Source organism: Batrachochytrium dendrobatidis (genome assembly GCF_000203795.2).
Source record: "Batrachochytrium dendrobatidis JAM81 unplaced genomic scaffold BATDEscaffold_15, whole genome shotgun sequence".
Classification (NCBI taxonomy): Eukaryota; Fungi; Chytridiomycota; class Chytridiomycetes; order Rhizophydiales; genus Batrachochytrium; species Batrachochytrium dendrobatidis.
In genome coordinates, this window is record NW_006281113.1 from 386684 (window position 1) to 400832 (window position 14149).

Genomic DNA, 14149 nt, shown 5'->3' on the forward strand with positions numbered 1-14149 from the left:
CATACACTCCATTCATATCTGTTTTACCACACTTGCTCAATACATGTGAAATGAATGCAATGATCGGTATATCAGTCACTGATCCTGTGCTACAAGCCATGTGTATATTTATTGCATGTATTACATCATATCTCATTCCGATTGTTGGGCTAGTTCATCTATTTTGGTCTCCATTTGGTATTTGATTTGATACTCCATTTGATACTCCATTTGGCATTCCACTGTTTCATTGATGCTGTAAAGTCGAAACATTGTTTTGGAGTCTGTTGAAAATGGATTCTGGATAGCATTGCCAGTCTACAGCCATCAGACACTGTTTCCTGAACCAACCTGCTCCATTATGCTTATCAATTGATTTTGATACTAGTACTATATAGTAGCATACCTACCACACCAAGTTTGGCACATGCAAAGCAAACTGATTGGCAAGACAATGACTTTGTATAGCTATAAAATCATGCATGGCGAATATGCAATTCAATCTGATGCAACTTTACTTGTCGAAGCTCGAGTGATGTCCTATATGACCAATAGGATCACATCAGGACATACTCATTCAACCCTAATCCTGACCATGTTATTTCAGCAATCCCTGTGATCTGATGTGGTTTAGTAGCAAGCAGCCAATCTTGAGTTTAGGGAGGAAAATCCCTTGACAACATCACACCAAAATCAATCAGTTTATCCCAGATGCTCTGGTTGTCGAATGTCAATGTTTCGAGGCACAAAAAGCATATGTTGACTAAGAATGGTATACTAGTCAAGTCTTGGAGTTGGCCGTCAGTGTACAGGAGTCAGTAAACGGTAGCCACCCTTTGGTCAAATGCAAATTTGTGTAGACTCGATTACTAAACTTGGAACAAAACAGATGGGACGACACAGTCCGGTTCAATTGTGAGGCGTGTTGTAACCTTTCATATAGTTTGTGACCCACAAAGCTTTCTTGTAGCCACCAAAGTAGCCTATCCATGTGGATAGTGTTTTGACAACAAACTCCACTGTTACTCCTTGTCGAGTATAAAACATGCAACAATCCCATTTTGAAAACTATACAGGCATTGAGATTGATACATTGGCGCCGATTAACACATTCCAAATAATATAATTTAATGAAACTTGCTCAATGGAGTATTATTCTCGGTGCTTCTAGCATGGCTCTTGCAGCCACTCCTGCTATTAATCCAGGGCATGAATTTCACTTGCAACGTCGAGCACTAGAATTACCAGAACAAGATGTGCACCTGTTCGCTCGCTCACCTATACCACCAATAGGTATGGCACCAGAACAAATAGCGGATGGAAACTCTATGACGGAGATGCAGGAAAGACTAAGACAAGCAGTGGCTGGAATACCGGGACAACCACCAAGCAGTTCAGAGCAACCAGGCGGTTCGGGTCAGGGAAACCGGATGAGTCCGGAGCTAGCAGCACAATCAAAGCATCTGGATGAGATGACAAAGAGGCGAGATGCACTACAAAGATCTTTGGACAAAAAACTGGAACGCAATGAGAGACGAAGACTGCAGCGCGAATCGAAGCAAAACAGGGCCGATATGAAAGAAGTTGACAGAATTAATCAGATGGGTCAGGCAGGTCAGAAAAAAGGAGTATTGCATAGTACAAAGAAAAAAGTCAAAGGAATATTTAAAGGAAAAAATCATCAGAGCAAGACAGTGGAAGAAAAGCAAGCTGCCAGATTTCATCGCCTGCAGCAAAAGCGAGCTGCTAGAAGTGAGACTGTGCAACAAAAAAAAATGAGACTTAAGGCAGCTATTGCACAAATGAGAGGGAGATAAAGTGTCCAAGATATTCCAAGCTCAAATGACGATCCTAAATTAATAATAATAAAATTAGACTATTAGATTCAAACAAGAGTGTTGTATCTGTGCTTGAATAGTGATGTTTAACTGCCATGAATCAATATCGATCATTTGTAAAAATCAGCTTGTTTTTAATAAACTGTAAACCAACTTGCACTACACGAATGATAGTGTCGTGCCTGCAAGTGTAGACTGACTGCCAGATGACAGTATACTATTAGTCTATTAACACTAACCAAATAATCATTACCATTACCAATACAAACTGTTTACATTTTTACAATATACTTTCATTTAATAAATTGTAAAAGCCATTACTAAACTTGAGCATTTAGTCTTGGTCACAGCTTTTTCCAACATAGATGCAGCAAATGTCCATGCGAGTGCATCCAGAAGTAGGTTTAGGACCACGAGTAGTGGTCAAAGGTGGAGGTGAACCGCTACCACATTCCGCTGGAACAGAGAAATCGTTTGTGTAATCTGCTGCATTTACTCCCAGACCACGTTTGGCGAATCCCTTCCAAATCTCGCACTTGTTGGCCCCATTATAATAGGCTGCATCGGACGCAATAATGGCATCACGAGCATTGACCAAGCTAGGACTGCATGGCTGATGCATCAATCCACCCATCACATTCTGCATAGCAACAATGTTGCCAGCCTTGCCCTTGGCATCGTAGAGATTGGTAGAAAATCCACTCTTGGTGACCAAGTTCCAGTAAACTTCCCAAAGCATGGCTGCCCACACCTCACCAGCCTCGTGCAGCTCTGTGCGGGTTTTAAGGTCGCCATATGTCAAAGGGTTGATTTTCATGTCCGTAGTGTAAGGATGCGAGCGAATACCTTCGGGTTTATTAATAACATACGCTCCAAGGATAACTGGCGTATCGGCTTTGTCGGATTCTTTGGCAGTCACGATCATGGCAAATATGTCGGACCAACCTTCGCTCATACCTCTAGTTTCATGGCCCGACATGCACAAAGGCGCCAAAGATCCACCTGTCAAACGAGTCGAAACACCATGACCATATTCGTGCAAAGGAACTTGATTGAATCAATCATGTCAATCATGACAGTGATTGTTGATTATATTGACTGATTGTGTACAATTGATTGATACAAATGATATGGATGCATCATTCAGTGTTGTTGAATCAAATCATTGCTTGATTCTGTCAATGTGATCAAATGGATTACTACAAAACTGTACATGCTCAAGTTGAATCAAGTATTGAATCGAGTATTGGATTGATATTTACACACAACCACAATTGCAATCAGCACAGTCTGAATATTAGACATTTGAACATCACATATCGAGTCGTGGATAAATGCGAGTTGGCATATTGGACTGTTTTTGTAGTTTATTAATGATTTGATTCACGACTATTGAATTCAAGGCTCAATATGGATTACAACTGGATTGTCGTTGTTTCCATGTGGGATGACAAATCTGTCAATGTGTGGAGTGATTGCTAGTCCATTGATCAGTAATTGTTCAAATCAGTTGTATTCGAGTCGAGTTGTCAATCAGGATACCGTAACCTGACATCCAAACGATTATTCAAACGATTGTCCAAACCATCAATGATTGTCAGAATAAGCTTTACGACTCGACTGCAATGACCACCACAATCATGGTCAGGTTAGTATGTTGATCCGTTTACAAAGTTCCAATACTGCAACAGATTCAACATACTCTTGAAAGTGCTACACACCACATGGATCCAGCAAACCCACTGATGAATTGAACCAATCAATTGACCAATGACATGACTCGATATTGGACATCGAGTTGCACACAGTGGGTAAAAAGTCACCGACATGTTCAGATAGTCAAACCTTGACTACAGGTTGATATCATCACCCAACACACCAAATACAACACACAATCTGGACGACTACTGGATCATATTGTGGATATCAATCGACGGAGTTACTGGTTCCAAACAACCATGTACAATCATGTACAGTCATTACAGGACAATATGATACATTTCTGAATAGCATGTTGTAATCAACACGAGTGGAATTGTGCAATACAATTGCAATGGTTTGTAATAGTTTGATATGAACATGATGACTCGGACTCTATTCAGTCGGATCAACTCGACTACAATTGGTCGTGTATATTATGATTGACACGAACAATTGTAGTTGAACTCGAATACAGATTGACTGTTGAATCACAATGCGTGGTATCAGCAACATGATGTGCTATATAGTGGAATGTATATGCTAACCTGACATGTGTCATGTAGTGTGTATTCGATCAATATGGGTATTAGCAATCAACAAGTCATACGATGTTTGTGTTCGAGTGATGGAATGAAATACAATGGAATGAGTGCACCAATCCAGAATACGAGTCAACCATGACATATGATCATGATGTGTGGGTTATTATATACCTGACACTAATATCCATGCACATGAGTCTTGGTGTCCTTGCCACATTTAATTACGTTGGGTTCTGTATAACACTATATGTGAAACTATTCTGAATGTTGAATAAACGACCCAAAAATCAGATTCAACGCTGACAAATGACCTGCAATCCAAACAATACAACCCACGTTTATAAATATTGCAAAATCGATGTAGCAAGTTGCAGAAACGCCATACAGATTGATAGTCAACATGAAATATCTGGCTTTTCGTTGCGGTGATGCAATCAATGATATTGATCAACTCGATGCACTTCAGGGTTTACCAAATCAATAGCATATATTGATGTGCTTGATGTGTTTGATGTACTCGAAGCCGTCAATAATCCAGACCTGTATGACTGTTGATCGGCCATACAAGTTGTAGCAATGAACAAGCTTGACATTTTCAAAACATGATTTTGATGACTAGACAACGTATCACATGACTTGTATATTCAACCACATGTTCGATTACATGTTTGGCTACATGTTTGATTACAGACAGTTTGTGGAATGAACTGCAGATCATTGAGCTACACTGCATGGTCCACTATGCATTCGATCCACACGTCCAATACAACTATTACAATGCTAACAACTATCCGAACCAATTCAGTACAATATGTTACAACTAAACGGATTCTATTGACACATCAACAGTCATACATACCGATTGCCGGATATGCTCGTGTTGGTTGGTGTGCATTGGTACAAGTTGTCAAAGTCTGCCAACAAATCACTATATCTGTACGGATTGTGTGACATGACATATGTTTAAGCAGAGGCTGCACGGATCATTGTCATTTGGATTGCATTACACAGACAAGCATGTGCTGCACATGTATTGCTTATCTGAATGGGTTACAATTGAATGTGTTGCATTTCATGACACTCGATTGAAATGTCATGATTGGATATTTTTCCAAATAGTAAAATGGTATCTTGTAAAACTGTTGAAATGCATTGACTATGAGATTAAATAATCAATTGGATGATATGATCGAATACCGCTGGTAATTTGATTGATGATGTTCACATAATCAATGCATTTCGACATACTCCACTGCATTTACTGGGCCATGACAACTGATACAATCACCAACCATTGCATGATTTCAGTTGTCAATCAAGTCGATATTATGATATTGTTCAATGTCAAATATACAATCGACAAGACAAGACACACAGTTCAAACTGATCCAATATTGTATCATTTTGATTGACAATATCACTGCAAACGGTTGATAACAGGTCAATCGCCAATGTAGATACTTGTTGATCGGACTCATAACCATATCAACCATGGGCTCAACGCTGCAGTTATACTCATGATTGAACAACTCTGTCAATGCAGTTGTTGCATAAAATATTCAATAGTTTGGTTTGGAGTCGCTGTTGACCAACCATCAAGAGTGTAACAGTTGATGATCTTTCCAAGTTGAAGCAACATAGTCTTGTAACTTGACTGGTTCGTCTAAATTGGCAGTATTATTTATTGCGTATACAATGCCATTTACGATTATAAATGTACATTTGTGATCTTCCAATACCTGTTGACTATTGATTAAGTTGTTGATTTGGTTGTATTTGCTTTTTGAACTAGGTTGTGAGTTGAGTTGTTGAAATTTGACTTTTAATTTGCAGATTCAGTTTTTGATTATTGAATTGGTATTGGCTATTTTTGGATTCAACAACTTCAAATGTTTTTCGTTCACCGTTAATTCCAATGATTTGGCATCACCAAAGTAAGGGATGCTACTTTGCTTAGAGCATTATTAAGCTTTTTTCTTGTATAATGCAAGAGTGTTCATTATGGGAGTGTTTGATCACCGGACCAATTGCAATAGTTTTGATGTACTTTGATTATATAGTTGAATATGCAGTTAAGTAGTAAGGGTAAAGCACCGAAGAATACCGTTTTTGGTTTCCAGCCGGAATTCCCGCTAAATGTATAATAGGAGCTATGAAGTCGGATTAAGAAATATTAAAATCTATAGTAGATGTATAAAATGAGCGAAAACAAGGAAATTATCATCCAACATACAATTCACATCGACGACCTACGATGTATCATCTGTTTTGAATTCATACACCCTCCTTTTTACCAATATAATGGTGCGCTGCATTTTGTTTGCCCTGTGTTCAACGAAATTTAAGTCTGAGAGCTGTCCATCCTGTAGAGACAACAGCCTGTTTAAAAACATACTCTTGGAAAGAGACTTACGTGAATATCTAACAGAATGTCTTCATTCTCTATGTGCAAATTCTGTGTTTGAATGGAACTTGGAGAATCACGTAGCGACTTGCATTTACGGCATAGCAAAATGCTACTTTTGTGAAGAAATGGTGAAACCCGAAGATTTTAAAAGCCATATCATTACAAAATGCGAGCTATTGGAGTGGGCCGAAAAGAACAACCGAGAAACAAAAGGTTCGCTGGCACTGTTGTCACACTTGCGTGGAATTCTAACAGAGTCAAAATTATCAATACACATAAACTACAATCCAATTTTGTGGTTATTCTGAATGAAATGATATTACTAGGGAAAAGGTATGAGGATAAATGTACAATGGTCGTGCTCTTTCCAAACTCAATGCGAGTTGATGCATACTCCAAGTATCCATCAAATAAAGTCTTTGAACTTCAATCGATTCTAACGATCAACTCATTCAGGACGTGTAAAGAGTTACCGGCATTAGAAGATCTGGCAGCCATCCAACAAAATGTACGAAAGACTGAATTTGTACAAAGTTCATTTGATCGTGAGGATGAAGATTCAAAGTCGTATGTTAGTGACGATGAATTTTTTGGTGGGCTTGTTCAGCATCCTTTTTAAAAATGTATTTCTTTTTCTATGGATTCCTTGGTCAACACGTCCAACCATTTTGTTTGGAGTCGCTTTTGTTCAAGCATCAAGGAATGCAGTAGGTCTGGCTTTTTCCAACTCGATTTGATAAACTCTTCTAATGTGTCTTCGGTTTGTTCTAATGTGCCATTGATTTTCGCAGCATACACAATTCCATTGCGCGCTGTGTATAAATACTTGTCGTCTGAATAGTATTTTTCATCTCCAAGGTAGTACTTGATTTGTTCGTATCTGGATGACAACTTCACGTGTTTATTTAGTTGTTCTACTTTATCCTCTAATTCAGCTATACGTTTTTCATCAAAACAGAAGGATTAAACCGTTTGGGATTAGCAATTTTCAGATGTTTGTCATCGACATCCAATGCAAGAGGTTCTTCTTCGCCGAAATATGGAGCTACTACTTTGGAAAGAGTGTTATTTGTTGAAAGTTTCTCTTCGATAATATACTTGTGTTTATTCGCAGGGTCAAGGATAATTTGATTGATAGGAATGCTTCGGATATGCTTGGAACGCAGACAGCAACTTGGAATCACTAACATTGATGTTTTATATTCAACGCAAAGAAAATAAATTTTTGGAAGTCAACGAAATATTCTTTGAAATGAAACCCAAATCTTTCTGTTATTAATCAACTTTACAATGTAAATTCTTCTATTCTGGCCCATTCTAATAGTTCCGACAGGAACCTCTTTTGGGTCTGTAACAGGACCATAATCAATCATCATATTTAACAGAAAGGATTCAATCGTATTGGTTTGAGATACACAAACAAAATAAGTTTCGTTTAATTCGTTTGAAACGAAAAAATAAACTTTTATTTTCTTGAAGTACATCAAATTTGTTGAAAATGAATAACCAATTGGACGAAAATACAAACAATGTGGGTCTCTACAAGGTCAACTATTTAATGATAAATGAAGAAAGGTCGATGGATATGCTGTTATCTACCGGAAGGAAGAGACGAAATGATATTAAAGTAATGATAGCCTTATTGATGGGAATAAGATGAGCAGAGATCAAGCAAGTGAAACTACGATTTAGAAAGCGAATAACATGCTTCAGTAGTGGAGTCGAAGGAACAATAGCATATTTACAATTAATAGAGTTTCAAAAGAAGGAAATGAAACGGTTATATTCTCGGTACCATATTAAGAAATGTCCATTTAAACCACAATCAAAAACTATCAAATGGAGTAGGCATTTGTACTTTGGGTTGATGAATTACGACAAAACATACTAACAAATCACCACAATCCAAAACAGAGGTATTGGTTTGATATTGAATTTGGATCCATTTTACGTAATGTTGAAACTGATGAACCAATTCTGGGTTACCCATCTGTAAATACTTCATTTTTTAATATCAATGAGCACCTATTGGTTAACATATCAATTGATGATACTTTTAAACAACTTGCTGGGATGATATCATGGAACAATTGGCGCGACCAAATTCAAGGTGGATCATTGAATCAATATATGAACATGTCTTAATACCGACTTTTTCAGAACAAATGCATATATGTTCATCAATAAAGTTGTCTGATTTCATCATAAACAACAAAAGTATTGTCATTCCAAAGCTTAATCAACAATACGTGTATTTGGTATTGTATTGCATGTCATACACATCAATGATTACGATTAGATCGAGTATCCACAAAGCTAAAGTTATATATAGTTCATCAAGACTTGAATCAAGTATGAGTTTTATTTCAACAAAACACTGTCCAAATAAAGTCTGTCAGTCCACGCTGGTTCCAAGTGTACTGATTGGCAACGTTACAAATATTTCTGTTTTATTATGATTTTATGGATTGTTACATTGACTGGCATGACTTTCAGTACTGTGTAATGGATACAAATTTGACACATTTTGCTATCTCGGGACATTATTTGAAGCAAATAGTAAAACTACATCTATTTGATTAATTCAAACTGACAATACTCGACACATTGTGTGATGGCAGAACACCTGGTTTGTTCAAACCAGTGTACAAAAGTGATTATATCATACCACTGGCAAGTAAAATGTACTACTGTAATGCAAACAGGTTTAGTTTAAACCGAATCAACAAGAAACACAATGCCAAACCAAACCAAAACTATCTGGATGTATTAAACAGAAAGGTTACACAATAGTGTCAATAATGCATTCAGAGTCAAGAACAATCAAATGAATACGTACTCGTTAACCAAGATGGGATCAAGTTGTTTAATGACAAACGATCCAAAGTGTGGTTTGACTTTAGCACGGAAACTATATCTGAAACTCGGCAAACAAGCTACAATGTCACAATCGAAGCTTTTCTTGAACAGCGACAGGTCTATCAACTTTATAAACAATCACGTCAAATACCAGCATATAGTCTCATCACTGTGTATTTTGCTAACGATCAACAGCCAATGGCAAATTGATTTGGTCGACCTTTCTAAATATTCAACATGCAGTGCTGCATACAAATATTTGTGTGGAATTGATGTGTTTAGTAGGGTATCTAATACTACAGATGCAATCGGATTGATACTTGATGTTCAATAGCATATTGTTATTCAATTGACAGCAATCGAGTCTGCTAGCCATAGATTTCAAGTCTGTCACAAGCAAAAGGTGTTTGTCATGTCACTGTCACTGTTGGAAATCACAACATACAATGTTTGATTGAAGGATTCAACACACCATTACAAAGCATCATTGCCTTTTATCAAGAATATACTAAAACTAACCAATACGTTAATGTCTTGCAATATATTGTGTTTGACTACAATCACATCCATCATTGTGCAGTTGGTGATATTGCTGAATCAAGATATGAAAGTGATCCATCAAGTGGTTCAATTAAAACAAACACTGCAAACCATTCAATCAATGTTGGAAATTGTGTTGGAATACTGAATGTACAAAACTTTGAGTAAAATACAAGTCAATATACAGTAATGCTGTGTATACTATGTATACTGTGGTTAGTGGAAATGATTACTCGTATCCAATTTCAGATGATGATCAAATAATTCAGACTTGCAAGTATTATGAATTTGAACACATCCAAATTGCTGAAACGTTTGTTACTGAATCCAGAAACCCAGATCCAACAATGACAAATAAGCAGTGTCAAAACAGAAATCAATTGGATGCATTATCAACAATTAGTGAACATGAAAACAACAAAACATATGACATACGACAGGACATTTCAAACAACTTGTTTTCTAGAGCAACTATAAATGCCATTCATTGACTCGATCAAAAACTACAACAGTTACTTGCAATGCATCAAAATTTGGCATCCAAATTTGACATCCATATCCAGTTCAACAACAGGAAGCGTCAAACAAGTGGTATCATGATTACTATTCACAACAACAAGCAAATTGGACAACAGCGCTGTCGCAACTATTATGCTTCAAACTCGGAATCAGAAACGATGCAACTGAAAAAAGTACACAACGTCGATGAGTATAGTTTATTGAATCATTCAACACCAATATCGTGTACTTGAAAATCAATGACATCAATTCCACCATCTACCAGAAACATGTTTGTTGCGGTGTGTTATTTGATGTGAATTTTGCACCAGTATGTTCATGTCTGATACAATTCATGGCTGTTATTGGACTTTGTACGACTGAACCATTGTTCAAATGTGATGATGTTTATGCCACTGTTGTAAATCGAATGGGTGCATATTGAAATACACGATATTGTTGTAATAGATTGTAGTATGTCTTGTATGCAAAGTACGACAATCTCTCGAGTTTGAATTCATTGTAAATATACACCAGACATTCATCAAACTGAACCTTTTAGTATTTTTGCTTGCTTGAAATAGCTCCAGCAAACAAACAAGCGTTTATGCAATGCACATTGTGTATGCTACACCAACAACATCATTGATGGTCAATACACACAAGTATTGTTGATGTACACTTTGAGTTCCAAGACTGTATTTTTTGTAGCGGGAAAGTCGTTGGAAAGCTGCACATTGAGTTGAACTGTTTTAAGTTCCACTTTAAACATCTGATCAGCAATCAGTTCATACTTTTGACAAGCTCATGTATGAATGATGGTTTATCAGTGTTTTTATCAAGACACGGTAAATTGGTTCATGATCAATGGTTTGAGTTGGTTTCAATGTTACTGCATTCATGACATTGAGTGCATCTGAAACAGCAACATCATCACTTGATTCGAGTTTCAAACGATAATTATTGACTGTGTTGGTCAAACTGCAGATTCACTGCTATTGTATTCAGACTCTGTAGCAAGACTTTCTGTGTGATGAAACAGCATCTGAAACTGCACCAATCGTTTGATTTCCAATAATATGAGCATCGTCCATAATAATATCATCAGCGGTTTGTGGTTCAGCATTTACCATTATACGAATCCAGTGAATATGTTGATTGTAGGTTTGTAAACAGAGGCTACAAGCCAGCAGTGACATCGTTTGCAGACTTTTGATTTTGAAAGCATTGATAATTTCTGGTATGTTACTATCATACAGCAAGGCACATTGCAGTTGCTCAATTTGTCGACTTTTATTGGCAACCTATTATGTACCAGCCACAAATCTGATATTGCAGACTTGTAGATGCTTAAAAATGGGGTTTTCAAATTGACTTTTGGATTTGAGGATCGTGAACATATGATGGCATATTGATGATTGTCATTGTTGTCAAGTGTGTTACAGTTGATTGAAGATGTGATGGAATGAATCAATATTCGATTGTGTTGTTTATTAACAAGAAAGTGAGTGTGTTTATAAAATAGGAGACAAGAAAGTCATGTGAATTCCAGTTCAAACGTCATTGTTGATGGTTTTTGATTGTTAAACTATTCAGAAATGTCTCACATTCACACACTACTAATGTCTCACACAATGCAAGTCAACACTCTCACACTAGTAATGTCTCACATTAATGAGACATTAATTCTGGTGTAAATTTGACTAATTTCCAAATATTTAAATCGTGTGAATTGTCTTGAATTTCGCTGTTTAGAAAGTTGCTCAAGCCATTATACAACAATCAATACCATTAAAAATGGACATTTATGCATTTAATGTTGTTGCAACTCGACATATTACAAGTCTTGATAGTATGTTATATATCCCAACGACACTTGATCGGTCAGTAATTTGTGGCAAATAATGAATTAGAGTGGTGGTTTGCTTTGTTTACAGATTGTTTGGCACTCGATTATTTAGTGTAGTGTGTTTAATATTGGAGATCGTGAACATATGACGGCATATTGGTGTTTATCGTAGTCTGGAAATAGATCACAGTCAATCAAAGAGCTTGAAGAAATAAGCCAATAAACTAATCGAGTCGTTTTATTAACAAGGAGGAAAAGTGTATTTATAAAGTGGGAGAGTACACAAGAAAGCTATGTGGGCCATTGCTTAAATACCATTATCGAGGGTTCTTAATTACTATAGATCTTCCATAAAAGGTGGTTGTGATATTACAGTTGGTGATCACAGTCCAGATACACATACTCAGTGCAAGTCAACAGATTACATATCCCAACACAGTCCTATACAAAGACATACGCTATTATTTGTCTAACAAGATGCATACTGGCACGTTGATGTATAGTCATATCAGTATAGTTTAAACTCGTAATATTATCGAGTCCAGTGTCGCGATTGATATGCATTCCAGTCAATATGATACAACCGAGTGTAAAAACAACGACACATGCACAATCAATCGTAATTGTTTGATACACGAGTATCAATAGACTGACATTCATTACATGATATTTCATGATACTGCACGATACTCTGCAGTATTTGACAATCAATACTGTATATTTAGACGATCATGTCGATACTGGATCTGCGATATCAACAGTGCAACATGGTATACTACAGCAAGTATTACAATGGTCCACATTTCATTAGTCTTGCAAACACTAATCTGACATTTTTCCATTCAACAACCATTCACTTGCACATTGATTGGTCTTGGCAACTCTGTTGTTTCTATATCATGTGATTAGTACCCAAATTCCAGCATAACAGATTCAACCATGGTATACCTGGCATTACATCACAATACATGTGGTCATTGATCTTGTAACCGCAAAATTGTACAATACACCAACAATTCGAGCAACGATCGCAATCAACCATTTCATATCAACATGATCAACTGTAACACAGCATAATCCCATTCATTGGCAGCTGTCGTATCCACTGTATGCATGGTACTGTTCATTTATACATGAGCGTGCAGTCACACTTGCAAGTGAGCCCACATTCTACCTACTTGGTTTTTTACTCACATCATCGACTGCTGCTTTTGCATCAGCAATGCAACACCATCTTGTAATGATCCAATCTGTTTGACTGACCATTGTCATGACTGCAATATTTTGAATAACCCAAGATTGGACTGGTATTGACCATTTCAATTATACAGCTCATATCTGGAATCAAGCAACTGATGCATTGCCAGTTAATGTTTTGTTGAGATTGCTTGTGATTCGAGATTTGCTTGCTCAATAATATCCTTTTTCATTTACCGTATTATCTCATCACCCATAATTAGCCGCACATTTATCCGATCTACAAATTGATTACAGTGGTGACCAATCAACACGTTTGCTTATTACACTGCTTTTGCTTATCAACTCAAATCTGGCCATTTCAATCTTCAAATGAAAAACGTATTTCAGTCATTCCATTTACCACATGATTGAATCAGTGTGATGTGGATGAAACTGCAACCATTCATGATCACAAATGGTATAGTGATATGACAAACTTGGTATATAAACATGCATACCATCAGTTCAAGCAACTTATATTACTGATAGTATGCCCACTTTTGAGTATTCAAAGTCGATCCATGCTCCAACAAGTCTTTGAACACATGCAGGATATGCGTACAGTCAATACAAACTAAACCTGTCAGTGATGTGAAACGGACGCTTCATGTACATGTTAAACACTCAAATTCGATGTTATGGTAGCTCGTTAACAAATACCAACAGTCCAGCCTTGTCAGTTTGAATTTGGCATTTG

The 14149-nt window shown here is 36.9% G+C and overlaps 4 protein-coding genes across 4 annotated transcripts; 2 read left to right on the plus strand and 2 right to left on the minus strand.

Moving 5' to 3' along the window:
* Positions 1 to 1109: 1109 nt before the first annotated feature.
* On the plus strand, positions 1110 to 1796 carry BATDEDRAFT_27902 (uncharacterized protein; the record flags this gene model as incomplete). Its single annotated transcript, XM_006682123.1, has 1 exon — positions 1110 to 1796. One exon carries the CDS (start codon positions 1110 to 1112, stop codon positions 1794 to 1796), a length of 687 nt encoding a protein of 228 aa, XP_006682186.1.
* A 508-nt stretch (positions 1797 to 2304) lies between these two features.
* BATDEDRAFT_5372 (uncharacterized protein) lies at positions 2305 to 2865 on the minus strand (the record flags this gene model as incomplete). Its single annotated transcript, XM_006682055.1, has 1 exon — positions 2305 to 2865. A coding segment is annotated over one exon (561 nt), but the record flags the coding sequence as incomplete, so codon positions are not given.
* A 4217-nt stretch (positions 2866 to 7082) lies between these two features.
* On the minus strand, positions 7083 to 7657 carry BATDEDRAFT_27904 (uncharacterized protein; the record flags this gene model as incomplete). Its single annotated transcript, XM_006682124.1, has 2 exons — positions 7083 to 7347; positions 7437 to 7657. The coding sequence occupies 2 exons, from the start codon at positions 7655 to 7657 to the stop codon at positions 7083 to 7085; spliced, it is 486 nt and encodes a 161-aa protein (XP_006682187.1).
* Positions 7658 to 10387: 2730 nt separating this feature from the next.
* Positions 10388 to 11110, plus strand: BATDEDRAFT_27905 (uncharacterized protein; the record flags this gene model as incomplete). The annotated part of the gene is made up of 2 exons (XM_006682125.1): positions 10388 to 10558; positions 10949 to 11110. 2 exons carry the CDS (start codon positions 10388 to 10390, stop codon positions 11108 to 11110), a joined length of 333 nt encoding a protein of 110 aa, XP_006682188.1.
* Positions 11111 to 14149: the final 3039 nt, after the last annotated feature.